General features: G+C 46.3%; 1 protein-coding gene across 1 annotated transcript in view; it reads right to left on the reverse strand.

Moving 5' to 3' along the window:
• The window catches only part of PLXNA4 (plexin A4), a 443,819-nt gene that overhangs the window by 96,663 nt on the left and 320,178 nt on the right, over positions 1-26,978 (reverse strand). The window contains exons 6-9 of the mRNA XM_009998100.1: positions 24,965-25,118; positions 22,199-22,298; positions 19,847-19,961; positions 11-211 (exon numbers count right to left, since the gene is read on the reverse strand). Of these exons, the coding sequence (XP_009996402.1) occupies positions 11-211; positions 19,847-19,961; positions 22,199-22,298; positions 24,965-25,118 (570 nt within the window). The remainder of the gene's footprint in view (positions 1-10; positions 212-19,846; positions 19,962-22,198; positions 22,299-24,964; positions 25,119-26,978) is intronic.

The following is a 26,978-nucleotide window of genomic DNA, read 5'->3' on the forward strand; positions in this document are numbered from 1 at the left end:
GCTTGCTCACCGAAGTGTTCTGGCACTGTACACTGGAGCTGTTGAACCTCAGGGCAGGCACCCTCTGCTCATTGCCCTGGATGTTCAAGATGCACTCGTAGCCTCGCTGGCCCGACTGTGGCTGGGGCAGGTTCTTGGCCTTCAGCGTGATGGGTTTGATAACTTCCACAGGCACCAGGATCTTCTCTGCCTGCAGCAGCTGGGGGCAATCCTGGGGAGAAAGGAGACAGCACATCAAGTCAGCACATGGGTTTCCCAGCCCCAGATGGAGTCCTCTCATGCTTCTCAACCTTCTCACTTCACGCTTCACTTCAGCTGATGATGAAGCTTTTGCATCTCCCTGGGCCTCAGCCTATTACAGGGACCTTGAAAGAACATTATCAGTGAGGCTCAGATAAACAGGTGAGGAAGGATTTCTTTTACACACCATCCTTTCCTATCTCCCCCGTTCACACTACAGATTTTCAGCCTTCAGGACCTAAGGAAGCTGTCTCTGGTGCTCCATTAATCAGGAAGCAGGAAAGCAATCGTGTCCCATCCAGGGACTAATTCCAGTCTCACTGCCATGACATAAGAAATGAATAAAGTAAAACTGAACATGATTCCTTGCCTCCCCAAAAGCCAACACACCATTGTACAGACAGCAAAGCTCCAGCTACCTCCAGCAAGACACATGGCAAACTACAGAGTCTGGGCTGTTAAAAATACAATTTGTTTTAGCTTAGAAGGGGATGGAATATTTATTACAGATGAATCTAGCTCCTAAGAAACAACTGAATCATAAATCACAGATACATAGAATGGCTAGAGTAGGAAGGGATATTTAAGATCCTCTGGTTTCAAGCCCTGTGTGGGCTTCCACTAGAACCAGGACTTCCAGGGACCTTCCACTAGACCAGGTTGCTCCAAGCCCCATCCGACCTGGCCTTGAACACTTCCAAGAATGGGGCAGCCATGACTTCCCTGGGCAACTTTTTCCACTGTCTCACTACCCTCACACTAAACAATTTCCTCCTAATATCTCTTCTAAATCTCCCCTCTTTCAGTTTTAATCCATTACCCCTTATCCTCTCACTACAATCCCTAGTAAAAAGTCCCTTCTCTTCTTTCCTGTGGTCTCTTCAGTTACTAGAAGGACACTATAAGGTCTCCCTGGATCCTTCTCTTCTCCAGGCTGTACAGCCCCAGCTCTCTCAACCTGTCTTCATGGGAAAGGAGCTTTAGCCCACACCACCACATCCCAAAGGGAGTAATGCTAAGGAGAAATGGCTAATCCAGTCCCTCTTAGTGAGTCCCTTGTACATGTATGTGTCTGGGCACCCAAAGCTGAGATGCACCAGCCTGTAATCAAAGTCTCATTAATTTGCACAGCTTTAGTTAGAGTAGCAACACTTTGCTGCTTCCCAGTGCAATCAGACAACTACAAGCTGTCAAATTTGTGCATTCTAGGAAGCTATCAAGTCTTTAGGAAATTCCTGCAGTGCTTGCCTGGGTAATCCAAGGCAGTTTAATATGAAATAAGATCCACTACAAAATAAACAGCCACTACACCAGGCTACAAAACATGAGCCTGTCATATGCAGAGATCACAGTGTCTTGATCACTTATGAGTGAGTGCCTGGTTGTTCCCTCTTTCAAGGCTTTTCCATTCCTAGATACCAAGAGAAAACCTCTACCCTCTTTTTCTTCTCTGTGCTGTATTTGGCACACTGCCTGCTGTAGAGCACCAAGGTATAATGATGGTGTAGCTGCCCTGTCCAACCTAGAGAGCAACATTATTTCAGCCTGTCCTGCCCAATGTTGCAAGCAGAGATGGAGAATTTACATAAAGAAATGCCAGCTTCATCTGTAGATGTGGGCAAGACATAGCAGGAGGGAAATGGCTGATCCAGGCCTGGAAAGGAGAGAAAGGGACTGAAAGGCTTAAAAATGGAATTTATGGTTTATGAGAGCCTGAGAGCTTGTTAGAGCAGATGGTGGGAGCATCTTGCTGAAGCAAGGAGCTTAGGAAGATAAAGAAATGGATTAGATGTGTAACATCTGCAGTTACACCAAAGAGGAATAGAATTACAAGAGGTATCAATCATCACACTGCAAGTGTGAACAAATCCATGGCCAGAGGCAGGAAGAAAATCCAGTAACCACCCAGCATGTCACTACAGTGAAGAGCAGAAACTTTCCTTAGTCCCCAGAGAAAGTTAGTTATTCTGTCTGTCTGTCTGTCCCAGTGGGGATGCCAGACTGAAAAGCCCTTGGGAGTAACCTGATTTCTCATCTGCATTTATAGGGTGGTGCTAATGGTCTAAGTACTTGACAGTGATGGACTTCAATTGGCTTTGCTCAGGTTAACACCAGAACTAGCTGTTCTGGTTTTAGCCAGGATGAAGCAAATTTTCCTTTTACTGTTGTTTGTTTGTTTTTTTTTTCCTTTAGTGAGCTCTCTTTTAACTAGCAGCAAGTTTTCCAGTGAGTGGACTGATAACACTGGAATGTTTATGTTACAGCTGAGAGATCAATGACACTTTGCTCTGCTTGTTGAATCTGCAGCCTCAGACACTAAAGGAGCAGAAGAGTCATATCTGCAGCCCTCTTGTAGGGAGGAGCAGACTAAACAGACAGAAAAATCAGCCAGAGATATTCCAACATATATATACATGTGACTTGATGTAAAATCAGGGATCATGGAAGTCAAGCCCCTTCCTTCCTGCTTCTTCTTGTCTTCTGTTCATGGCCAGTGGCCCAGGGGGACTCCATCTATCCATCACCATTGATCCCTAGGCTCATGCATTCCTGACCCTCATAACTCTCCCCTCAGCTCCTCTCTGATCTGCTGCTATCTCCAGTGGGGTGGTCCAGGACATTTAGGGAGTGCTCAAAGCTCAGGAGAGCACTGTGGGAACTGCCGAGGGTGGGGGAAGGCAATAGGGGTTTTGCACGTTCCTGAACACATTTGTCTGTCATATTTTCTTTTATCATTAGTATTTAATTAAAGCTGTCTAGTTTAGTTTTCAGTCTGGGAAGTCTCTCTCCTTCTTATCTCTCTCCCTGACCTACCTGGGTGGGAGGGAATCAAGAGCATCATTGTCATTGGTTTAGTTGCCCATCTTGAAACAAATCGTGATACCAGCACAGCCAAGCACACAGTCATTCACCCTGGATGGAGCTGAAATATCTGGGCTCTAGTGGCAATTTGTCTGTGTTAATCTGGCTAAAGGTTTAATGTGCTAGCAAGGATTGAGGCTTATTAAGCCATTGTGTGGCTGGTTGGCTGGTGTAAGGATGGGAGGTGGCAAGCCCATGTGATATTGAGGGAGGAGCTTTACCACCATGACCCTCTGGAGTCCTGGAGACACTGGTGCTGAGCAGCACTTCAACAAAACAGATGTGTGTGAGGAGGCCCCAGAAAGCTCAGCATGTGAGCAATGTGAGCTGCCTTACACCCTGTTATGCACAAGACATGGCCAGTGTGGAAAAAGGGTGTCTGACCCCCAAGAGTGCTTGAGGAACTACACCATGTTGCAACACTCTTGCTCTTGTCCTGTCCCACAATGAATTGTCCCCAGGGAACTACTAATGCTAAAACACAAGGGCAAAGTGTCACAGAAACATTCATCTTGACAAAAGGGCAAGGCCTGACATTATAGAAAGTCTGTTCAACCTTGATCCCAACAGTCCTACCCTATGAAGCACCCCAGCATGAAGACTGCAGCACTAAGTAGATATCAGCATGAGAAAGTGAGGCATCATTGAAGACTGGATGACTTAGACCTACATAAATGTGAATGGCAGGAGAAGAAGGTGGTTCAGCCTATGTTAAAACATGAGTGAAAGCTTCCAGTTCTGATCACTCCAGTGATACTGTGTGTAAATACCATTTGGGACTACAAGCTTTCAACACCCCCTGAACCCTCCCTTTCACCTGCCCAACATGGTCTGAGGCCTCTGAATCAGCTCCTTCTCTCTCTCCTGGCATAAGAAAAGACCTTGGCAACATCTTAATTATTATTTTTTTTTCCCCTCCCCAGCTAGAGGAATTGAGACAGAGATGTGTTGGCAGAGTAAATCAGTAGGACAGAAGGATAGGAAGGTCCTATCTGCAGCTGAGCAGCCTTTTCCCAAGAGTGGGCATTTTGCTTGATGTCTGTCAAACACAAAAGCCTCCGAAGGGGTTTGAAGGATGGGGGTTGGAGATAGTCCCTGTGTTACCTGCAGGCCAATCCCAGCTCTGCAGGCTGGTCTTTCTTGTCTGGCTTTATCCTGCCCTCCCCCACCACCACTGGTGCTGTAACCTTTCCGATAACACTTGTTTCAAGTTCATTAACAAACCATGATTGCAGCAGCCCCAAACCAGGATTCGTTTGCATATAAAAAGCTTTGCAGTGCTGTGAGGAAGTTCATTATAGATAATTGAAGAGGCAAGCGCCATAAAGAGGAAATCCTCCCAATGTGGCTTTATCTGATTGACCTAATGTTCTTTCTAATTGAAACGGGATGTGTGTGTGTGGGGGAGGAAGGCAATTTCATTGGGTGAGGTGCTGCATAAAACCTCAGAGCTTGGACTAGGTTCTGGGTTTGAATTCAAATGTTGTACTCATTTTGAAGCCTATGTCAAAACCAACCAGTCAGCTTTGGGTGCTTGGTCAGGGTTATATTTTTGGAGAGTAAATATCAACCTGCTCAGAGCAGACCCCACTGCAGGACCCAAGCAGAAGGGTCTTTAAAAAAGAGTTATCTTGGGCACTGTGCAGCAAATGCAGTTTCTTTTCACCCTTCCTCTGTATTGGACATCACCTAGACTGAAAGAGCACAATTTTCACCTGATGTAGGGGAAATAAAAACATCCCCTGCCAACAACCATACAAGGAAAAGACACAATCACATCCCTTTTGTCTTTCCCCCCCGGACTCTGAAGGGAGTTGGTTCAGATTCCAGAGGAGCTAAAATCCAGTTTAATCTGTACTAGGGCAGCACATTTGAATACAGACTCTTGTTGATTCATTTTATATAAGTTGATTCATTTATATAAGCTTCATTCTGTATCTTAAATGCTTTCAAATGAGCCAGTCTCTTTAAAGTAATATCCCCCACCTTTGCCAATTACTTGTATCAGCAGAGATACACACCTCAAATCCCCAGATTTTGCTAGTTACCAAGTCAGAGAGCTTTTGCAGTGAAAACACCTCATGAAATGGACTGTTCTCATTGGATCGATGGTGTTTTAATTTCCCTTATTTATAACTCCTTGTAGAATGCCTGCAAATGTGTTTTGCTAGAGCTGGCAGAAATAATGAAGTTTCAGAAATATGAGAACCCTTCCTTTCATTTTCTCTCACATACGTGTTATGGCTCTCATCACAGCAATACCTGAGTGAATCACCAATGACAGCTATCATGAGACTTCTGCTAAAGAGGGCAATGAAGCTTCTCTGAAGCCCTGTGGTCTTAGCCCTGAACTAATCAGTTTGGTTCCTTTATGGTCCTTCATATATATATACAGTTATGATTTCAAGGGGATTTCACCATGCTATTTTTCAGTGAAAGCTGGAGACTGAGCAGAGACTGAGTTATCCACTCTTAGAAACCTTAGAGTCATAAAATACAGAGACTGAGTTATCATCCACTCTTAGAAACCTTAGAGTCATAAAATTCTAGAATGGTTACTGGGAGGGTATTTGAAGATCATCTAGTTCCAACCCCCCTTCATGGGCAGGGACACCTCCCACCAGACCAGGCTGCTCCAAGCCCCATCCAACCTGCCCTTGAACACTGCCAGGGATGAAGCAGCCACAGCTTCTTTGGGCAACCTTGGCCAGTGTCTCACCACCCTCACAGGAAAGAACTTCTTCCTAAGATCTCATCTACAACTCTCCTCTTTCAGCTTAAAATCATTCCCCCTCATCCTATCGATCCATTCTCTTGTCAAAAGTCCCTCCCCACCTGTCCTGTAGCCCCTTCAGGTAATGCAAAAACTCTCCTCTCCTCCAAGATGAAGCTTGTATGCACCATTCAGAGTCTTGAGATACTGCACAGGTTTTTTCCTAACCTCATGTGGTACAGTTTCACACCATGTCAGTTTCTAGTTGGGATCATGAGCCCATCAAAGTGTTTTCCATTTTCCAAAAGAAAATGGGTCTGATCTATTTTGAACAGTAGGCATCCTACATGGGAACAGGTGGAAGGTCCCTGAGGGTTTAGTACAATGACCCATCCACCTATCAACATTCCTCACATTGCACTGGTGTCCCAGTTCGCTTGTCTTCCCCCATATAACTCTTGTCTTCCAGAGCATTCATATGAGGGGATCTTTCCTTCTTTCCTTCATAATGCTCCCTCACAATCTCTTCACCTTCTCCAGAAGGAAACTAGAGCTCACCTGTTGCTGACTGTGTTGTAGGGATGTTTGGCAAGATAAACTCTATTCTTGGCAATGGATTCTCACTCTTTCTTTCCCAGAAGAATAGGAATCATCTCCATTCAGGACCAGATGTAACCACCACCAGCAAGTTCTCCACTACTCATCTCAAAGCATCAACCTCCCCTTTTCTTTGACACCAAAATCCATTTCTTCAGCTTCAACTTCAGGGTCTTTTTTAAGACTTTCTTTTCAATATCTCTCATTCAGCAACCATCTTTCTGCCTTATCTTAGCCATCTTGTCTAGAAGGAACTTGATCACAAAATTAACCTGAGTGGGAATCATAACTTACTCTCCCAAGCCCTTTGGAATCCCACAACTAGTGATACTCAGTTTATTTACTGACATATTATGTGAACACAACACATCCTTCATTCCTCTGCTCTGCTGAGCTGCAATGTACCATTTTCCCTGTGCTCCCTATGGCTTTCTCACCTTCTTACTCTGTGCTATAATTGGGTCAAGAGGGTAAAATCTGAGAAACAGGGATTGAGTCTGTATAAAGGTACCTAGACCACAGCATCTGGATGCTCATGGTAGTTACATTAGGTTAAAAAACATTAAAAACCAAAATAAAATGTGAAAGAGAAAGAAAAGAAAGGAAAGAGAAAAGTGAGAGGGAAAAGAAGGAAACAAGGACCCTTTTGGTAATTTTCTTTAGAAGAATCAGATTTCACTTAGCTAAAAAGCAGGAAAAGAGCAAGTTGGCAGATGAGAGGCAGCAGGGACTGCCTGGAATATGTTGTCTGAACTTCTCTTTCACACCTCAGCACGGTCACCCTAGGTCAGGGCTGTGATCCCAGCTGAGCAAAATCAGATGCTTATTTAGCAGGTCCCCTGCACTGCTGCAGACAGAGGCCTTTGGGCTCCAGGGCTGACAAGCTGGTTCTTTCAATGAATCACTTTTAAACTCTTGCACGACTTCCCAGCCTCAGGATAATCTGGAGAAGGAAGCAGCAATGAACTCAGCATTCCCAGTGTGGGAGGGAATGGGGTGAGTTACAGTTCACCTTGTGTTTACATTATTACACCACTAATTCTTAGCATCATAAAATTATATTTAAAATTTACACAAAGAGTGCCAGGGAAGGTTATTAGGTTATAAAGTGGAATCAGGTCAATGCTTTGTAGGCAGGATTCCAAGCATCATAAATTTCTGGATATACTTCCCCCAAATTTACATCAGCCCCAGCAGCAATCAAACCAGCTACAAAAAAGCTCACCCGGTCAAAGAATTTTTTAATGCACCATATATTTAATCTGCACTTCCTAAGTTTACAATGTTGTTAGTTTGATTGATGGTGTGCTTATTTATTGGCACAGCAAAAGTAATAATACACAAAGAAAATGCTCAGAATATTAAAGGCAGCTGATCAGGAGAAAACAACAGGATTTATGGGAAGTGTAAACATCTGCAGAGACAACAAAGGAATAGTTGAATCCTTGCATCGTTGTCACTTCAGATGGCCCCTTTTTAGTTGAGAGTCTTCCATGCACCCAGAAGCAAATATGAGCTCTCTAGTCAGACATTACAAGTGATTCTGGTGCCTGGGAAAAAGGCAGTTGCCCTGGATGCTGGTGCTCAGTCTGTGGAAGAGATTTGGCCCTATTCAAGCTCTGTGCACTCTAACAGCTACATAGTTCTATGGTAGCTTGAACAGATTAGTGTACAGACATCACTGCTGGGAGAAAGAAGACCAACAGATCAATGGCACATCATTTGCTTAGCTACCAGAGCCTCTTGGATCCCTGGCTTCAGTGTTGAGAAGGCTGGAGAGCAGTGAGCAAGGCTGATCACCAGAGAGTGGATACTGAAAAAGCAGAAGTTAAAGGAAGATAAGTGCCATCCTCTCAGATGCCTCACTGCTGAGTCCCATTGATCTGCAGCAAAGTGGCTCCCTTGAGGCCACACAGACAGTGCTGGGAAATGACCCAGGTCTGCTGAGAGCTTGATCCCAACCTAGGACTATTCTGCCTCTGAAGTTGGGCCACATATCTCTGCTGATCAACATTAATGATTTTACCCTCCTTTAATTCTTTATTAATAGAGTCTTTCTCAGCTGGTCCATTATTTCACAAGGATCAAGGTCAGGCTGCCATAATTATCCAAGCACCACATCTATCCTTTTTAAATAGAAACACAACATTAGCTTTCTTTCAACTCTTTGCTGCTCTAACACATGCTCAGAAGGAAAAGTAATGATCCAGAGAGCAGGAGCCTTCTGGTCACTGGATGGAGGGAGTGGACTAGTGACAAAAATAGTAGATGATTCTTGTCATTAGGTACATCTGTTCAAAAGAGAAAGGCTACTGGAGTAGTAGTCTCAGTTCTGGTGTTTCCTGAGTAACTGCCTGGTTTTGAAATCATAAGAGATATGAATGTGTGCATTGAGGAGGGTGGTGTGTGTGCAAGAGAAAAGACAATTTTGTATTTCTTGGGGCAAAGTCTGTCATTCGTTGAAGGAAATCCTTGGTTAGGTAAGACAGCCCTTCAGAATGACACACATGGTAAAGCTGGATTGTGCAAAGCCCTGGAAAACATGGAGAAGAGCACATGCAGCTTATAAAGCAGTAATGATTTTTTTTCTCTAATTATTACTATAAAAATCTGCATTCTCCTGCCTAGCCAGCCTTCTGTAAGGACTTCCATCTGAAGTTCACAAGCCCTTTAATGTGTAGCAAAGCACTGGACACCCATACATGGTAACTCAGCAACCCAATGAGGCTGCAGAGTTTGAGCATTGCAATAGTTCCTCTTACTTCTCATCCATGTGGGTACCAATGACACCAGCATGTTCCTCCCCAACAAAGCTGAGTCTCATACATTTGTGCCCACAGATGGGTATTGCACGTGTAAAGGTGATTCTCCAACCACGGCTTCCTCAAAATCACAGAATCACAGAATCACAGGGATTGGAAGGGACCTGAAAAGATCATCCAGTCCAACCCCCCTACCAGGGCAGGGTCACCCAGAGCACATCACACAGGAATGTGTCCAGGTGGGTTTGAATGTCTCCAGTGAAGGAGACTCCACAGCCTCTCTGGGCAGCCTGTCCCAGGGCTCTGTCACTCTCACAGGGAAGAAGTTCTTTCTGATATTCACATGGAACATCCTGTGCTCCAGTTTGCATCCATTGCCCCTTGTCCTGTCACTGGACATCACTGAACAAAGCCTGGCTCTGTCCTCCTGACACTGCCCTGAACGTGTTTGTAAATATTGATGAGGTTGCCCCTCAGTCTCCTCTTCTCCAAGCTCAACAGACCCAGCTCCCTCAGCCTTTCCTCGTAAGGGAGATGTTCCACTCCATCATCTTCGTGGCTCTGCCCTGGGCTCTTTCAAGCAGTTCCCTGTCCTTCAACAGGGACTTTCATGATAACACTCTCACATGGGAATTTCTGGTGTCTAACAAGGACTGAGCCCAAGGTGCAGCATTTCCTTCCTCAGAGAGGGATGCATATCTGTTTGTCCTCTAAAGCTGCCCATTTTTACAACATTTTTATCTTCCAGAGCTTGGTCCAACCAAGAATGATCAAGAATGGTCAATGGATTCAGAAGCCAACAGAGGTGACAGAGTAACAAGTGGAAGGGAGGTACATGTGTGGGCCATGTTGATGCAATCCTTCTTCCTTTGGAAACCAGGACAGAAGCCCAGAGGGTCATCATACTTTGGCTTCCACAATGGGAAGGTTGGGACAAGTATATCATGGTTCTCATCACCCTCCCTGAGAGCTGTGACAGCATGAGATAACGTCCCAGCCAAAGCAAATGGCCTCATGCACAAAGACACAGCAGGGAAGGAGATTCTGGGCTCAGCCTTCTGGAGGTGCCCCAAACAAGGCAGGAGACACATTTCAGCTTTACTTCTTATCTGCAGCTTCAACATCCTGAGAATGTTTCTCCTTGGCTATGTCCCAAATCACTGAATGCAGCTGATGCTACAATGGAGAAAAGCAAAATCTTCCTGCTCCAGAGCCAGCCCATCACCCTGGACTAAGTCTGAATGTAGAATTGTCTTTTCTCCCTCAAATTGCAAGGGTGCCACCAGATTCTAGAGTCCTAGCAGATGTACAGATAGCCATAAAATTCAGTAGCCACTTGAGTCATTCAAATGGTATTGCACTGAGCTAGGCTATCAAAACAACAGAAGCTCTTCCAGATGTTATTTCTAAAGTGCTGTGTTGGTGGGGACAGATGAATTACCCTGTTGCATTCTGAGATCACTCTGTCCAGGCTATCAAAACAGCAGAAGATCTTCCAGATGTTATTTCTAGGGTGCTGTGTTGGTGGGGACAGATGAATATTACCCTGTTGCATTCTGAGATCACTCTGTCCTGTGGGATAAATAATCTTGCATTACGAAGATGGGAAACCCAACTGTTAGAAGTATTATTTATCAGGGGTTGAGCATCAGAAGCTTCTTACATCTCCATTCAAACTAATCTCCCTGAGTTGCTCTTAGACAGAGGTGACAGAGTAACAAGTGGAAGGGAGGTACATGTGTGGGCCATGTTGATGCAATCCTTCTTCCTTTGGAAACCAGGACAGAAGCCCAGAGGGTCATCATACTTTGGCTTCCACAATGGGAAGGTTGGGACAAGTATATCATGGTTCTCATCACCCTCCCTGAGAGCTGTGACAGCATGAGATAACGTCCCAGCCAAAGCAAATGGCCTCATGCACAAAGACACAGCAGGGAAGGAGATTCTGGGCTCAGCCTTCTGGAGGTGCCCCAAACAAGGCAGGAGACACATTTCAGCTTTACTTCTTATCTGCAGCTTCAACATCCTGAGAATGTTTCTCCTTGGCTATGTCCCAAATCACTGAATGCAGCTGATGCTACAATGGAGAAAAGCAAAATCTTCCTGCTCCAGAGCCAGCCCATCACCCTGGACTAAGTCTGAATGTAGAATTGTCTTTTCTCCCTCAAATTGCAGGGTGCCACTCAGATTCTAGAGTCCTAGCAGATGTACAGATAGCCATAAAATTCAGTAGCCACTTGAGTCATTCAAATGGTATTGCACTGAGCTAGGCTATCAAAACAACAGAAGCTCTTCCAGATGTTATTTCTAAAGTGCTGTGTTGGTGGGGACAGATGAATTACCCTGTTGCATTCTGAGATCACTCTGTCCTGTGGGATAAATAATCTTGCATTACGAAGATGGGAAGCCCAACTGTTAGAAGTATTATTTATCAGGGGTTGAGCATCAGAAGCTTCTTACATCTCCATTCAAACTAATCTCCCTGAGTTGCTCTTAGACATTACATTAACAGGTCCTTGATTAGTCATTCATGTGGTGAGTGACTTTGATCTAAGCTGAAAGAAAACAAGATGTTGGTTAAAGTAGGATGAACTGCTTACAGAGAGGCTTTTTCCATCAGCTCTCCATTCTTATTATGATTTTTCTGGAGGTCTCAACAAGGAAAACATGATGGATCTGCCTTGCACTGGGGACAGATTTCCTGCAGATCCACCACCACAGTATTCAGAGATCCTGCTGACTTTCACTGCAGAAATTGAGTGAGTTACCAACCTTTTCTCCTGCCGTTTGAATGACTGCAGGGCAGAAAGTCTCAGAGATGACAAAAGGTACTAAAAAATAACAGGAAAAGCCACTTCACACACAAGCTTTCCATCTTTTTCTTCACCTCAGTGCAAGTCAGTATGACTTGCAAATGAGAAAATTATCTAATTTGTTTGTACATGCTCAAAGGCTTCTTATGAACAGCCCACACTGTGAGATCACAGCTCCAGGTACTAAACACTATACAAGCACCTATTAACAGAAAGTTCTTATCCAAGTCAGAAAAGGGTGTGAGAGAAACAGGAGCACGGAAAGCTGAACTTGTCCAAGTCAACTCAGAGCCAGGAGTAAAACTCTTATCTGCTGAAATAACACCCATGGCCTTATACACCACTCTGAGCAGTATTTTCATGCTCCCACAGGAGTCCACGAACAAGGGGAAAGCTTTCTGCCTGGCCTGCCATTTCTGTGTTTAATTTCCTCTTATTATTATCTGGAGCATCCCTTCTGAAGAAGATGTACCCACTACACTACATTTCTTGGAAAGGGCTGTAATGGTGGATGAGGGCTGAACTGCCTCTGCCTGAAATGCCAAACCACCAGGAGCCCTCAGCCACAGCTGGATCCTAACAATCATCTACAGCCTCTTCCCTGATTACTCCCACCTCCCCCCTGGACAGGATGCTGACAAGACTGAACTCCATCACACGTGCTTGGAAACACTTCTAAGAGCTAAATAGATGCTAAACACCAAAACCTCCTGCTGCTTAAAAGCAGGTGCCATGAAATGTGTGCATCACTGCACCAGAGCCCATCTGCATAGGGTGACTTCTATTGCCTGCAGCAGCTGCCTGTCTAGAGCTGTTCCTGATCCCCTTGCCTCTCCTGCTGGTCCCCCTGCTTGCTCACAGCACTTGAAGGCAGCAGGTTGCCTGGAGTTGTCATAGAAACGACACCTCACACCCTCCCCTTAATGATAGGCAGGTGCCAGGATAAGCAAGCAGATAATTGACAAACGGGGAAGGATTGGGTGCTCTGGTATTGGCCTCACTGCAACTGTCATTGGAGTCCTTGAGAACTGAGAGACACATTCATTTGAGCAGAGATGGGGTTTCTCTCCCCCCCATGCTGATGATTCCAGAAGCCGCCTCTCTGGCCGGGTTAAGGGAAGCTGTAAACAGGAGCTGGAGGGAAACTGAGCAGTTGCCACAGCAACAGCTAAAGATGCATCACCAAAAGGTTTGTCCATGCAAGGGAACAAGGAGTTGACCACGATCACCTGATAACCCAGCAGGTTCTCTGCCCCTCCCCAGTGCAGCCACACCGTCATTTCCACTGGGGTGCATTTTGGGAGGAGGTGGGTGCCATGACTTCCTTCTGCACCTTGCAAAGAGGACAAAGCAGGACATCTGGGGGCCCTGAAAACCTCTTTGTCTTTTGAAACCTTGAGGCAAAGGTCTCCCTGAGCCAGTCTGAGATGCAAGGGCTGGGCAGGGAATGCCACTGTTGAATTTACTACAGACAAAGTCCATGATGAGGAAACAGGGGCAGGGCAGGGTAGGGTAGGGTAGGGTAGGGTAGGATGGGATGGGATGGGATGGGATGGGATGGGATGGGATGGGATGGGATGGGATGGGATGGGATGGGATGGGATGGGATGGGATGGGATGGGATGGGATGGGATGGGATGGGATGGGATGGGATGGGATGGGATGGGATGGGATGGGATGGGATGGGATGGGATGGGATGGGATGGGATGGGATGGGATGGGATGGGATGGGATGGGATGGGATGGGATAGGATATTTCAGTTGGAAGGGACCTACAACAATCATCAAGTCCAACCGCCTGACCACGTCAGGGCTTACCATAAGTTAAAGCATGTTATGAAGGGTCCAGATGTTTCTCAGTTCAGGCTGAGATGCCATAACCACTCTCTGTATTCTTTTTCTCCCCTTCATTCCTCCCTGTTTTCCAAAATCCTCTTCCCCAAGAAGGACAAGTGACCAGTCAGAGGTAGATCTGTGGACTCCACTGCAGAGGCTGCCAGTTCAGCCCCTCATTCAGCACAAGGCACAAGCAAGCTCAGGGAAAAGCAGAGCTCTGCTCCTCAGCAGCTGCTCACCAGCATGCAGCTCACAGGGCTTTCAATTGCTTTTGACAAATTAATATTTGAAGCAGTTGTTTCTTTTATGTGGGCTTTGCTGTCATTAGCACGTACAACTCGACATAAAACACTTTGGCGTGAGATCTTTTCTTCTGTTCCCTTTTTAGGTGGGAGATGAAAATCCTTTTAATAAAAAGCTTGTTTGGGGGAGAGAGAAAAATACATGCACACCCAAATCGGCTGAGCAGGGAGAGATGAAAACCTCCTTCAAGGCAATTAAATGATTCTGTATCTTTTAAACCCAGCAGATAACAGATTTGTTATCTAAGCTTGCTTTTGGCTTTTGCCATTCTTTTTTCCCTTCTCTTTCCCCCACACAAAGCTGCAATTCTTGCAAGGCCTGGAACAAGATAGTGTTCATCTTAGAGGAGAAGGCACAAAAGAAGATGTAATCCTTTATCCCATCAACTCAAGTAGGCTCCCTCAGCTTACCCATCCTTGTACAGATGTCTGTGAAACACTGACATGAAAACTACCCTGCTGGATCACTGCAGGGCTGTACAAAGACAAGAGGCACAATGCAATCAGGTGTACTGAGTAATAGATATCAGAGGAGACAGGTGATGTTTCTGCAGCTTCTATCACACCAGACACCTTCAGATTTTACTCCTTCGTGCCTCAGTTTCCCTCCACTACTTGTTGACTGTCCAGCCTGTTTACAGAAGGAAATCACTGACCTCTCTTACTTGGTGATAACTACCTTTAGGGAGGTTGTAAAGAGGTGGGAATTGGTCTGTTCAATGAAATTACAAGTGAAAGGATGAGAGGAAATGGTCTTAAATTGCACCAGGGGAGGTTCAGATTGGATGTTAGGAAGAATTTCTTCACTGAAAGGGTTATTCAGGTATTGAAACAGACAGAGCAGGACAGTGGTGGAGTCACCATCCCTGGAGGTTTTTAAGAGTCATATAGACGTAGCACTTGGAGATATGGTTTAGTTAAGGACTTGTCAGTATCAGGTTGATGGTTGAACTTGGGATCTTTAAGGTCTTTTCCAACCTAGGTGCTTTTGTGATTCTGTCATTCAAATTCTGTGATGGTGTCAAGTAAGGGTTGATTCCTGGTGTGTCAGCCTGCAATGCAACACTTTGGGGTGCAACACTGAGCCTGCACTGTGACTTCAGCAACAAGTGTCAAAAGCAGAGACAGAATAGCTAAGAAAAAACAAACAAACACCAAAACAGAAACTTGGCCTTCTCCCCTCTATCTTTGAGACTAATTTTTGCCACCAGCTCCCTTTGGGAAAAACAACAAAACCAATCTGCTTTGGGACTACAATGTACTTATTTATTTATTTGTTTGTTTGTTTTCTCATTCTTTTTCTTCCTGCCCTTAACAGCAGTAATATCATGTCCCCTTTATAAAGCAAGAAGTCACTCAGTGTATTTCAAGCTAGTGGTCTTGCCTTTTGAAAACCTGCTGCAAAAGGAAATTGTACTCCAAGGTGAAGTATTTCTGCTGCAAATCATCCAGAGACACCATCAACCCTGTGTGATTGAGTTCAGTGCCATAATCATAAATACTCTTGCTTTATGACCATGCTGGGGTTCTTCACCAGGAGCAAACTAGGGTTTTCCCAAGGCTCCCAAACTACTTAATTCAGGTCTATTACAAGTAGAGCTGATTCACTGAACACCTGATGAGTGACAAGTAAGGAAGTCATAGCACCTTGGTGCCTTTTCTGTCCTTTCTCCATCTGTGGCTGAGTTTTGCCAGGACAGCTGCCCTGTCCCAGCTTGAGGCTGGCTGATCACAGCTGCCCACTGTGAAATTCAAAGCCCCCCCAGATGGTAGATCACAGACTGGACAGATAGAAACAGCATTTAGTCTTCTGGACCAAGCAGATCATGACCAAAGCCTTTCTGCTGGCCCGCTGGATCTCAAGTTCATCAGACATTAATCAGCAACTCATACTACAAGAGAGTAAAAAAGGTAAAAAACACAGGATCCTCTCAGAGCACATGAAGAAGACCTGAAAGAAAGGCAGGTAAGTCCATGGGAATATAGAAACTTGTGAGAGGTACTAAGGAAATGATGGAGTCCGAGGTACACAAGAGCAGAGACTTCTCTTCAACGTACTCCAGGTTGGTCCAGGGGAGATGGTCCAGCCCAATCGATTCATTTACAACCCAGGCCATCTGGAGAGTGGGAAGCCTCTTCCCACATGATGGCAAGATGCTGTACAGGCAACGAGAGAAAAGAAAAATCACCTGGAGGTGGGTGTATCAGCAAGAGAAGGTGAAGGACATAGTGTGGGGGAGGGGAGAAGGGTTGGCAAGCCAGCAATGATGTTTACAGAAGGAGGGAATTTCTGGCTCTGGTCCATGTGACAGAGTAACACCAATATTTGTGTGCTTGGCAAGAAGTCTCTTGGTGCAATCAGACCATACAATCCTGGAAGCTGGCCATGTTAATCTGCTCAGCAGAGTCATTGAAGGACTGCAAATGGGATGGTCCAGGCATCCCACACTGATAATGCAATTTACCATCCCTACCTCGTTGAGACTTACTGATTTAGCAGGTACTGATGCCTGGGTGGTAGCAAACACCCCCCCTCCTCCTCATGTGGGGGTCCAAGTGCTTGTAGAAGAAAGGATCAACAGGAGCATTGCAGAAGGACACAAAAGACTGGTAAAAATAGGCCCACTCAAGGTAATGGTGTGTTTTGAGCACTGTTGAATATGACATTGGAAATGGCCCTCAGCCCTGTCAGCCTTCTGAGTCATATTATGTCACTGTAATGTAAGTCTTGGTGGGCAATGAAGAGCCAGGTTTGGCTTTAAGATGTCAAATGGATTCTATTTTTCAAAGAACCCACTCAATGAATAAGCAAGGGTACAGGACAGAGAAGGAAAGAATTAAGGGGAAGAGCAAAAAATAGACAGTGGACCTTTCAGTAGAGAGATGACTCAGTCAGAAGATGGCTTCTCAAGGGAAGCAGGGGAGATGCATCCTGTTTGTTCCAAGTGACATTCACAAAATCTTTATGGCCACACAGAGAATGTAAGCCTGTCTTTGTCAGAATGCTCTTGTGATGCCATCCTTCCTCAGCCCCCGTGTCCTTGAGGGCCACAAACACACAGGTGGCAATGAGATGGACCCTGAAACTACAGGGCATTTCTCACATTGTCAGGCAGAAAGTGCCTCTGAAAGTTTTGGGTGTTGCAAGACCATTATTCTTGCAGATATTGTCCAGTCATTCTAGTGCTGAGAAGTGTTTCTTCTGTGCAGCAGACAGCTGCACAGCTCCTGAGGTGAGCAGTTGACTGCCAGATGTTGTCTCCTGTGGGAAAGAGGTTTGTAGCCAGAGGTGTTTTTGCTTCAGAAGCCAAGAGGGCTGCAGCCATCACCAGCAATGACCAATGTAACATCCATGTGATGTTACCATTACCTTGCAGATCAATAATTATCTCTTAAGGTCAGGTTTGAGCCCTTTCCTTCTGCCACGCAAGTCACACAGAGCAGCTTTGGAAGATCTGAGGGGAAGTATCTGAAGCCCATCAGGAAATACCCTGTTAAAGGGGATGAAAGAAAGAGCAGTCTCTACTGACAGACTGGAGCTGTGTCCTAGTCTGAAGGTGACACCTTTCAGAAAGAAACCCAATCAGAGGTGATAAAGCAGTGACAGAAACTGTGTGCTAAAATGGGTAGATGTGAAGAGGACAATGAGTCCACTCCCAATTCTGCAGATCAAGATCTTGGCAAAGATTAGGTAAAGACCAGAGACTGTGCAATCCCCAGCCCATTCCCTAAGGAACTGGGATGACACAGAGCTTCTCAGAATCTCCTTTCTGATGGGAACACTTGTCATAAATACCAGGGGTGTGATAGGAGTTGAAGGAGGAGAAGATACATTGTGATTTGTAGACCCTTCACTTTGGGCAGGAGGCTGGTGGAGGCAAGAGGTGGGAACTTGGAAGGTGATTTGTGTGGTTGGCATATGAGACACACAAGAGGAGTCCACCAAAGGAGGAAAATGGTGGTGGCATTGCACAGCAGGAAGCTGAGGCATCCCAGGGAATTCCACCTGAGCAAGAGGTTGAGGTCTCTCCAGTTTCTGAAGTAGAAGGCACAGAGACCTGTCTCCAGACCAAGTTCTCCCAAGGCTTCATGCAAGGGAATAGGGCCTGTGTGGTTGGCCAGATCTGAACCTTGGGCTGTCTTCCTGCACCACCCCACCACCAAGAAGGTGTCAAGCCTTGTGCCAGGTGAGGTTTAGATTGGATATTTGGAAAAGTTTCTTCACCCAAAAGGGTTGTCAGGCCCTGGCACAGGCTGCCCAGGGAAGTGGTAGAGTCACCATCCCTTGAGTGATTTAAAAGACATGTAGATGTGATACTTAGGGACACAGTTCAGTGGTGGCCTTGGCAGCACACTAGTCTAATGGTTGAACTCGATGATCTTAAAGGTCTTTTCCAACCAAAAGGATTCTGTGTTTCTATGATTCTAAGCCCTACAGCTCCTCAGCAAGTTTTGCAGCAGGTCTATAGCAAATGCTGAATTCTAGAAGATGAAGAACCTCCCTGCTCATGAATATTTATGACCTGTACCATTGACACACCAGTTCAGAATATCTGCTCCAAGAAACCTCAACCAGCACAGCTGTGACATCTCAACCAGCACCTAAGGAAGGGTGGGAGGGAATGGGGAATGCCACAGGAGTGTGAAGATACTACATGTGTCAAACTGACTTGCCTGGGGTAGGTGGGGACCACGTTAGGGGCAGCAGCCCCAGCAGGCTGTGCAGGGAGCAGTGGGGATTTCATCCTCCAAATGCAAAGTGTGTTGCAGGAGATTCCAGCAGCCTCCTCTGTGCTGGCTGGGGAAAAGATCTCTTAATGGGTACTGGTCCCTTGGGCCAGGCAAACGAGCTGTCTCAGGTCATTTATGAGACAGGCCAGGATGTTTTCAGACTGTTCCTGACCAGGAAGTGATTAATTGGCCTTCTATTTGTATTTTCCCAAGCTCCACTCGGCTGCAAGTGCTCATTAGTTACAATAGGAGCCAGGCAGTGTTTGCAGGGCAGCTTTGTATTAAGCCCCAAGGTCCAGTCCAGCTCAGTGACTGACAAAGAGACTTTCTCCAGCCTTGTCTGAAGGCAGTTTTCTGCACCAGCCATCAGGCACCAAACCCATGAAGCCACAGGGCTGCTTGAAGCATGGCTGAAATCCCCTGACACTGTAGACACAGCCTTAAATCCTCCTTGGATCTCAACAGCCTGAGGTATCTACTTAGAGGCAGTATTTGCTGAAGATCTATCCCCAGTGTTTCCCAATCCTTCCAGTCTCTTGGTACTGGGAGGTTGCAGTGGCTTTCCAAGGTAATGTGCTCCTTGTAGTATATGGGAGGGAAAGGGGAGGTCCCTGGTTTGGCAGAGAAGAGGTGAGAGGACCTGTCTGCAGAGGGAAAGGTGAGGGTTTCCTGGAGGGTGAGCAGAAGAAGGAGAGGTTGGGACTGGAGGTAGACTGCTGGTCTGATCCAGGCCAAAAAGCAACACAACTGGGTATTAGGAAAAACTTATTACATGAATGAGGGGTCAGGCACTGGCCCAGGCTGCCCAGGACAGTGGTGGAGTCACCATCCCTGGAGATGTTAAACAAACATGTGGACGTAGCACTTCAAGACATGGTTTAGTGGTGTTGGGTCGACGGTTGGACTTTGATGATCTTAAAGGTCTTTTCCAACCTGAATTATTCTATGATTCTGTGATCATCCCTGAGCATGGCCCATGTCCCTGCCTACCTCGGGCAGCTTGACTCGTCCCTCCTGGAAGGAGCAGGAGCTGGGGTCATGAGTGCAGACGTGGCGGTACTTGCACCAGTGACACCGGTAAGGGCTCTCCACGCATGACAGACACCTGGAGAAGGAGAGAAAAAGTAGTCACTTGGCCAGCCAGGTCCTGTCAGCCAACAGGATGGACCTTGAGGCCTACAGTGTTTCTCAGAGGGAAATAGAGCCCAGCAAATATCACTAGCAGAAGGCCATGGGCTTTGCACTGACCCAACGCTGTCAGGTCTCAGGATGATGCTGAACTCGCCACGGCCTGAGGTGGTTGTCACTGTGATCAGGAGTGTCTTGAATTACTTAGATGATTCAGATTGCATTAATATAATTGTAACTAAAGTAGTAATAAATATTTTTTTTGCATTTTGGTTACCCTGTTACAGCTTTTAGTCAGACTGTCAAGTTCTCAGCTTCATACATGAGGCGTTCCCCTTTTTACCCGTAACAAAATACTGAATATAATAAAAAATACATAATCAGGGGGTGGTTGGAAACTCATTGCTTCCTCACTGAACTGTACCAGTACCCTGGGAGCTGAAGACATATCGTGGGAAGGTGGCTGGTGGGTGGAGTGATGCCTGTGGAGGACAGTCCCTGGGTGCCAGCAGTCCCAGCTGGCTTATCCTCTCACTCTCACACATGATACGGAGGCCAAACACAAACTAGGATGCACCAAGGTCAATAATGCAAGGATGAAGCAGGGAATTTACTCCCACTGTTTATTAGTGTGAGATCTACTCAGGGTGATGGGACTCCTGCCAATATATTAACACTATTCTTCTTTTCTTTGTCTCAGCAGCGAAGGAAAGAGTCTTGAAGCAGGTGCCTGGGAATCAGAGGGTGTATTTCACCTACTCAGGGTGTAGGAAAGAGCCATTCCTCCCATCTTACAAGGTTTTGTTCTCCTATGCCTTGTAGATGCTGCAGAGAGCTGAAACATCTCTCCTGGCTGTGTTACAGCACTGACTTATACCTCTATCACACTTTTTATTTTATTTTATGTTGTTTGTTTTTTTTAAATTTAATACAATGTCTGCTCACCAGCAACCAAGCTGAGCCACAACAAACTCTCTGCACAGAACAAATAGTGGATGGTAGAGACTCCTGGTCACTCAGATTGTTGGAGATCTGCAGGCTCTGAAATACTTGGAGGGCTCAAATTTTCCTGGCTCTAATGTGCCACTGGGTTTTTAATGGGCAGGAGTGAAAAAATTGCCTCCAGTAGACCCTGGCTGAGCCCAACAGGCAGATGAGCACCCTCTCCTCTGTCTCCGTGAAACCTCACTCAACTCCAATCTACTTTCAGCTCTGGTACAACGAGCTGTTCTTCAAATTGGTAACAAGTGCTTGCTCTGATACATCAAATTAAAAATGGATAGTGTATTATAGTTTGTCAAGTAAGAAACCAAAACATGCCATAAATATTTAACACCACCATCTCCCCTCAACACTTGCTTTCTGACACTGTTTGTCAAAGCAGCAGGAACACAGAAATAGGATTTGCCTTTCCTTGTGAATTGCTGAGCTGCAGTAATTATCTGCTTTTGGCACCTCTGATGGCTCAGTGGTGGGGACAGAGCCATTCAGCCTTGCTCAGGGGTGAATCTACCTGCTAGAAAAGCATCTTTCTGCAGGAAAACTGCCAACCTGCTCTGGTGGGGCAGCTCCTGAGCAGCCCAAGGTGCCAGTCAAACCCCAGATGAAAGGGGTGCAGGGCAGGAAAGGAGCTCACACAATGGAAAAGAGGGTCTTGAGAAAGTGAGGTGGGTGTTCCTTGCTCAGTTCATAACATGCGGGAACCAGCAACCCCTGTTTTTTCCAGAACAGAAAGCCCAAGACCATTCTAACCACTTGGAGCATGTTCCAACTGGTGGGACTGACAACATGGACATAGGTTGGAGGTGTGGATATGTGGGAAGGATCCAGCCATCCACAAACAACTGCTTAACAGGGAGATGTTGGGGCCTTTGACTGAGGTCATTACTTGCTTTTGACTCTCTTCCCTGGAAAACTCCCCACTGCTGTGATGCTCCTCTGCCTGAGGGACACATGAGGATGTACCACTTCCCAAGGCAAAGTCTTTATGCAAAGGATTCTCATCAGCAGAACAAAACTATACTACTCTTGGTCTTTCCAAGAGAGACACCCACCATGCTGACCATCATCCAAGCAACCCTGGTTTACACCCTGACACCTGGTCACCTCCACACCTAACTACCTTTCTGAGGGACATGTGTCCCAGCCAGCAGTTGGTTCTGTGGCAGATCCAAAGGTGGAATGGAAAGCAGGTATCAAAGGAAATGAACATACGAGTTGTGGACGCTGCAGTTGTAGAAGACGAAGCTGGTGCTGGCAAAGGTCATACCCGTTTCCTTGGACTTGAGCTGAAGCTGGACAATGTGATGGTCTCCTGAGGAAAAAAAAAAGAGATGTATCAGTGTGTGATGGCTTTGTTAGCCTAGTTAAACCCTGTTGGCCATGCCACCAGGCTGAACCTGGAGCCGTCCCACAGTACCTTGGCTAATCTGTCTTCAATAGCTATAGGATGTGCAACAAAATACTTTTAGACCCTGGTTCTCCAACAAATATATATCTCCCCCTCTTGTAGTCCTGGCTTGACAGAGTGTGTCTTCACTACTGGAAATTATTGTACCTGGAAGCAGAGTCTGGGCTGGATGATGACAACAAGTCTAGACCATACCTTACTAATTTAAAAATATGGTGACTGAAGTCATCAAGTAGCAAAGCTAAGCTCCAAGACAGGACACAGATATCCAGAATTAGGAGACTATTAAAAGGTAGTACTGTCCATAAAGTTCTTTATTGGTACTTCTTCATTTTTCCCCAGAAAGAAGGGGCCTGTGGAAGATGTGACTGCTGATCCCAGACTGTTGGCGGCCTGTGGATACTCTGCCTGAAGCATAAAAAAACCCCTGTTTTCCTGATGACATAAAGAAAGATCTACTCATTATTAATATCTCTTAACAAGGCCCAATATCCAGGACGACTATGCCTGAAAAAGGCCACCTTCAGATCCTACCCCTAAAGATGCTTTAAAAGTTAATAAAGCAGGATGGAGGAATAAGCAAGGAGGATACACACCATGACAGTGAGGACAGGGAAGGGGCTCCCTAGCTGCAGTCTGGGAAGTGTGGATGAACAGGGAGGTTCCTACATGAACAGTTCATCCACATTCACTCGTCTCATTCACCCCAAGGTTGATTCATCCAAGCCTTTGGCTACAAAGACCCCAGCTCAGCATGCGGACCATCCACAAGCACTTTCAGAAAGACTAATCCATTTCCATAGCAGACTCATCCACAGCAAAGCCTGCACCTCAGCTTCTACACACCATCTCCTCACCCCCTTTCCTACTGCTCCCATGCTGGACAGACAACAGCACTTTAAGCCAAAAGCCCAATTCAGAGCCCACCAGATGCAGATAATGAGTAGGTGCAATAACTGCAGCATTTTGGTAGGGAAGGAACCCATGTTTAATTCAAGACTTCAACCTGGCTGGCCTTTTCACCTCTATTATTTTCCTCCTTACCTAATAGATTAATTAATCAATCAGGGTGAAGCGAACTTGACATGCTGTGGCAGCTTGAGCCCTCCTGCATGCTCACCCACGTACAAGCACACAAACAGGCACACACACACACTCAGATACACACACCCCACGCGTGTCACTAAACACATTTTGTTGCCAGTGCTCGACTCTGCTGCCCATCTGCTGCTGCCAGCTCTGACAGCTCCCTTAACTGCTCCGTATTTAACAACTTTGCCAGCGTCTTGCATGTATTTTAAAACAGGATGTGAGGATTGGGTGGCTCCAGGGATCAGATGTGCTACAGAGCCACACATCCTTTGGCTCAAATCCAGCTCCTGACACTATGCATGGAGGACTTGGTCTTTGCAGAGGTGCAGAGCATCAGCTGCTGAAGTTGATACAAAGTGCAGGTGCCCAGTTTCCTCTGGAAACCACTGTCTAACATAAATCTCTCTCTCTTGTCCTGCCTCCAGCTTCCTCTGCTATTTTTGTTTGCTGGTTGGTTATAGCCTGGCCTGGGACTGATGTCCATACTGAGGAAATAGTCTGTGGCATCTATCTTGGTAGGCAAATCTGACTGATAACTCTGTGGGACCTGAAAATGGTAACAGCCCTTTAGGGGCTTGTTTGGGACCTGCAATGGAAAGCGTGTGCAGCTGTAGTCTGGGGACAGCAGGGGGGAGACTATGGGGACAGTTTGTGTGGCTTCATTTGCTGTGGCCTGAGGATCCTCAGAGACAAACTTTACTATAAAATTTCACAAGAAGCCAAGGGCAAAAACAGCAGTGTCCTCTCTGCACCTCTTGGGGTGATCAACAGGGTTGATGTTTTTATAAAGTCACTGTAAAGAAGTGCAGGTGCTCTTGAAAGTACCTAGAAAATTGTTAGAAAAAGGAAACAAAAAAGGAAGTAGAGGGTGGAGGGACTATCCTTGGAGACAAGGTATTTTTCTGGGATGGATCACTTTGGGAAAGGGAGCCAGTAACAAGTCTGGAGCAGCTGTAGGCAATAAGGGCCAGGGACAGATACAAGTACTGAGCACACAGATCTAATCCTGGGAGGAGCAGGATGAAATTACAGACAGGATCATTCAGGGCTGCAGGACTTTCTGGCTGCTGCAGGGGATGGGGTGTGTCAAGAACACATGGAGCTTCATTCCTTGGGTTGTGTGACACCAGCCTGGGCAAAAGGTGAGTGAATGTCCTACATCCATCTCTTGGCTTTGTTAGATATGTGCAGCTGCCACTCGGTGGCAGTCTGAAAACACCACCAGTCTGTGCTGTCACAGCACAACACTTGCACACGTGTGCACACACAAACACACACATAGTACTTGTGCTACAGTGTGCTTCTGGGCAGCTCCACCAGTGAGCATCAGCACAGGGTTCCATCTCCTCCTCGTGCTTTGCAAACCCTGTCCTCAGGCTCCTGTGAGCCAAATTCTGCTTTCTCCCAAATGACACAGGGGTGTGGGGCAGGGAAAGGAGGGAGAAATGGTACAGGTGGGGGAGTTGTGGGATACCCACCGTTCTCGGTGATGATCTGGGGCACTTCTTTGGCAGCTGGTGAGATGCATTGGATCTGACTGCCCACCACCAAGCCATCCATCTCCGAAAGATCTTCGAACGTGCAATTGACTCCTGCTGACAGCTCAGGGACATTGTAGGTCTCCAAGACCAGCTGCAAGCAGAGAGGGAGGGAGGGAAGAAGAGATGGGGGAGGGGGTAAAAAAAAAAAAAAAGAAAGAAAAGAGAGAATACTAAGCCAAAAAACAGAGCTGGGACATCAGGAGAGAATTACACTGGAGAAGTTGGACAAAGAGCCTCTTGCTAGAGAGAGCATCCTCCTTCAACAGAAAGCAACGACTCAGGAGAGGGATGTGTGTGTGGAGGGGGAAGGGGATGAGATGCTGATGCTGGCACAGGTGGTACGTGGCTATGCAGGGACAGCTACACTGCACCCCAGTGCTGGCTGGGGCAGTGGAGAGGAGGGAGTGCTCACTATCTGTCATGCAAGTGTAGGGTTAGGCAGGGAGTCTTTGGAGCCAGCTGTGAAGACCAGGGCTCTGGTGGCCCCAAGGCACGCGGTTTCTGAGGAAGGTGACTGCTACTCACAAGAGGCTCTCTGCAGACTACAGAGAAACTGTAGCGCTCCAGTCTAACTCTCTACGGCCTGCTCTCCTAGCATCAGCAGATGGGGGAGCACTCTGCCAGCAAGTTCCTGTGTAAGGAGAGTCTAGTTACAGCCTTCAGTCCACCACAAACAAATCCTGTCTCTAGAGGCACAGCAAACCTTTCCTGCCCGTCCCACCAAAGAAGCAGTTGGCCCTGGGGAGATGCTGTGTTGGGCTGTCATACATACCAAAGCTGTGAAGGAGAAGTCGTTCATGTTTTTAGTGATCACAACACCCACTGGCACTGCTATCTCATTGCCCGTGGTCATGAAGGGTGGTTACCACCATGGTTGTTCTCTGGAGAAGGACCCTTGTCCTGCTAACTTCCCAGTCCAGCTAAGGTCCTGCACCACTACTTTCTATCACTGAGGATCCTGACCAACCCACTTGAACATGTCTGAAGACAAATTGGCATCCCAGGTTACTACTAGCACCTGCTGATGACCTACAAGTCAATATAAATTTAGAGGTTTTGTGACCAACCACTAGAGCCAGCCACTTGAGAAAGGCACAAATGGAGATGTCCTCCACACTTGCCTCCTCCACGAGCTAAGGCCCCATCTGAGGTGACAGTCATTGAGAGGAGACACAAATGCATGCTCAAGTTTTATTTTCTACCATCACAAAGAATAGAAGAGGTCAGTCCTGGTGACAAAGCAGGAGAGGATGACAACATAACAGAATGCTTATGGCTCCCCCACACTGTGTTTGCCTCCTTTAAAGGAGGCTTGGAGCTGTTTCATCTCACTAGGCACCATCAGGGAGAAAGGCTGAGCAGACAGGCCTTAGCTCTGGCTAACATAAAACCTCTGTGAGAGTGTGTTCATTTTTGGGCAATGGGAATGGCAATGAGTCTTGGATAGGGAGTAGAAAAAAGCTGAGATTACTTGGATGGATTTAGCATTCAGGCTGAGCCCATTCTTCCTGCTCATAAATACAGATAGCAATGGAGAAGGGGAAACCATTCTACTTAGCAAATATTCCTCTCTGAGCATGGGCAATGAAGAATGAAGGCCTGTCATGCAGAAGATGACACCAGTGGGTAGAGCAGTAGTACTTGGAAAGAAACATCATGAGCCAGTACACACTCTAAACAGACAAGAAGTTCTACATCCCCCATGTCTGGTCTGGAGCTGCTGTTATGAGGGGAGAAGGAAACCTTCTCTCAGCAAGTCTCACAGGAGCAGCCCTGGACTGAAGAGGACTCAGTTTTCCAAGTCCTCAGACTGAGACAGACTCAGATGCAATTTCCCAAGTCTCTGTTAGTGCCCAAAATCTAAAACATTGTCTGGTCACACAGATACTTTCTCTGCCTCTGTGGGAAAGAACTCAATATCATTGACCCTTTACTAGAACCAAGTGACACT

The sequence above is a fragment of the Chaetura pelagica genome, unplaced genomic scaffold (genome assembly GCF_000747805.2).
Source record: "Chaetura pelagica isolate M959 unplaced genomic scaffold, ChaPel_1.0 scaffold224, whole genome shotgun sequence".
NCBI lineage: Eukaryota > Metazoa > Chordata > Aves > Apodiformes > Apodidae > Chaetura > Chaetura pelagica.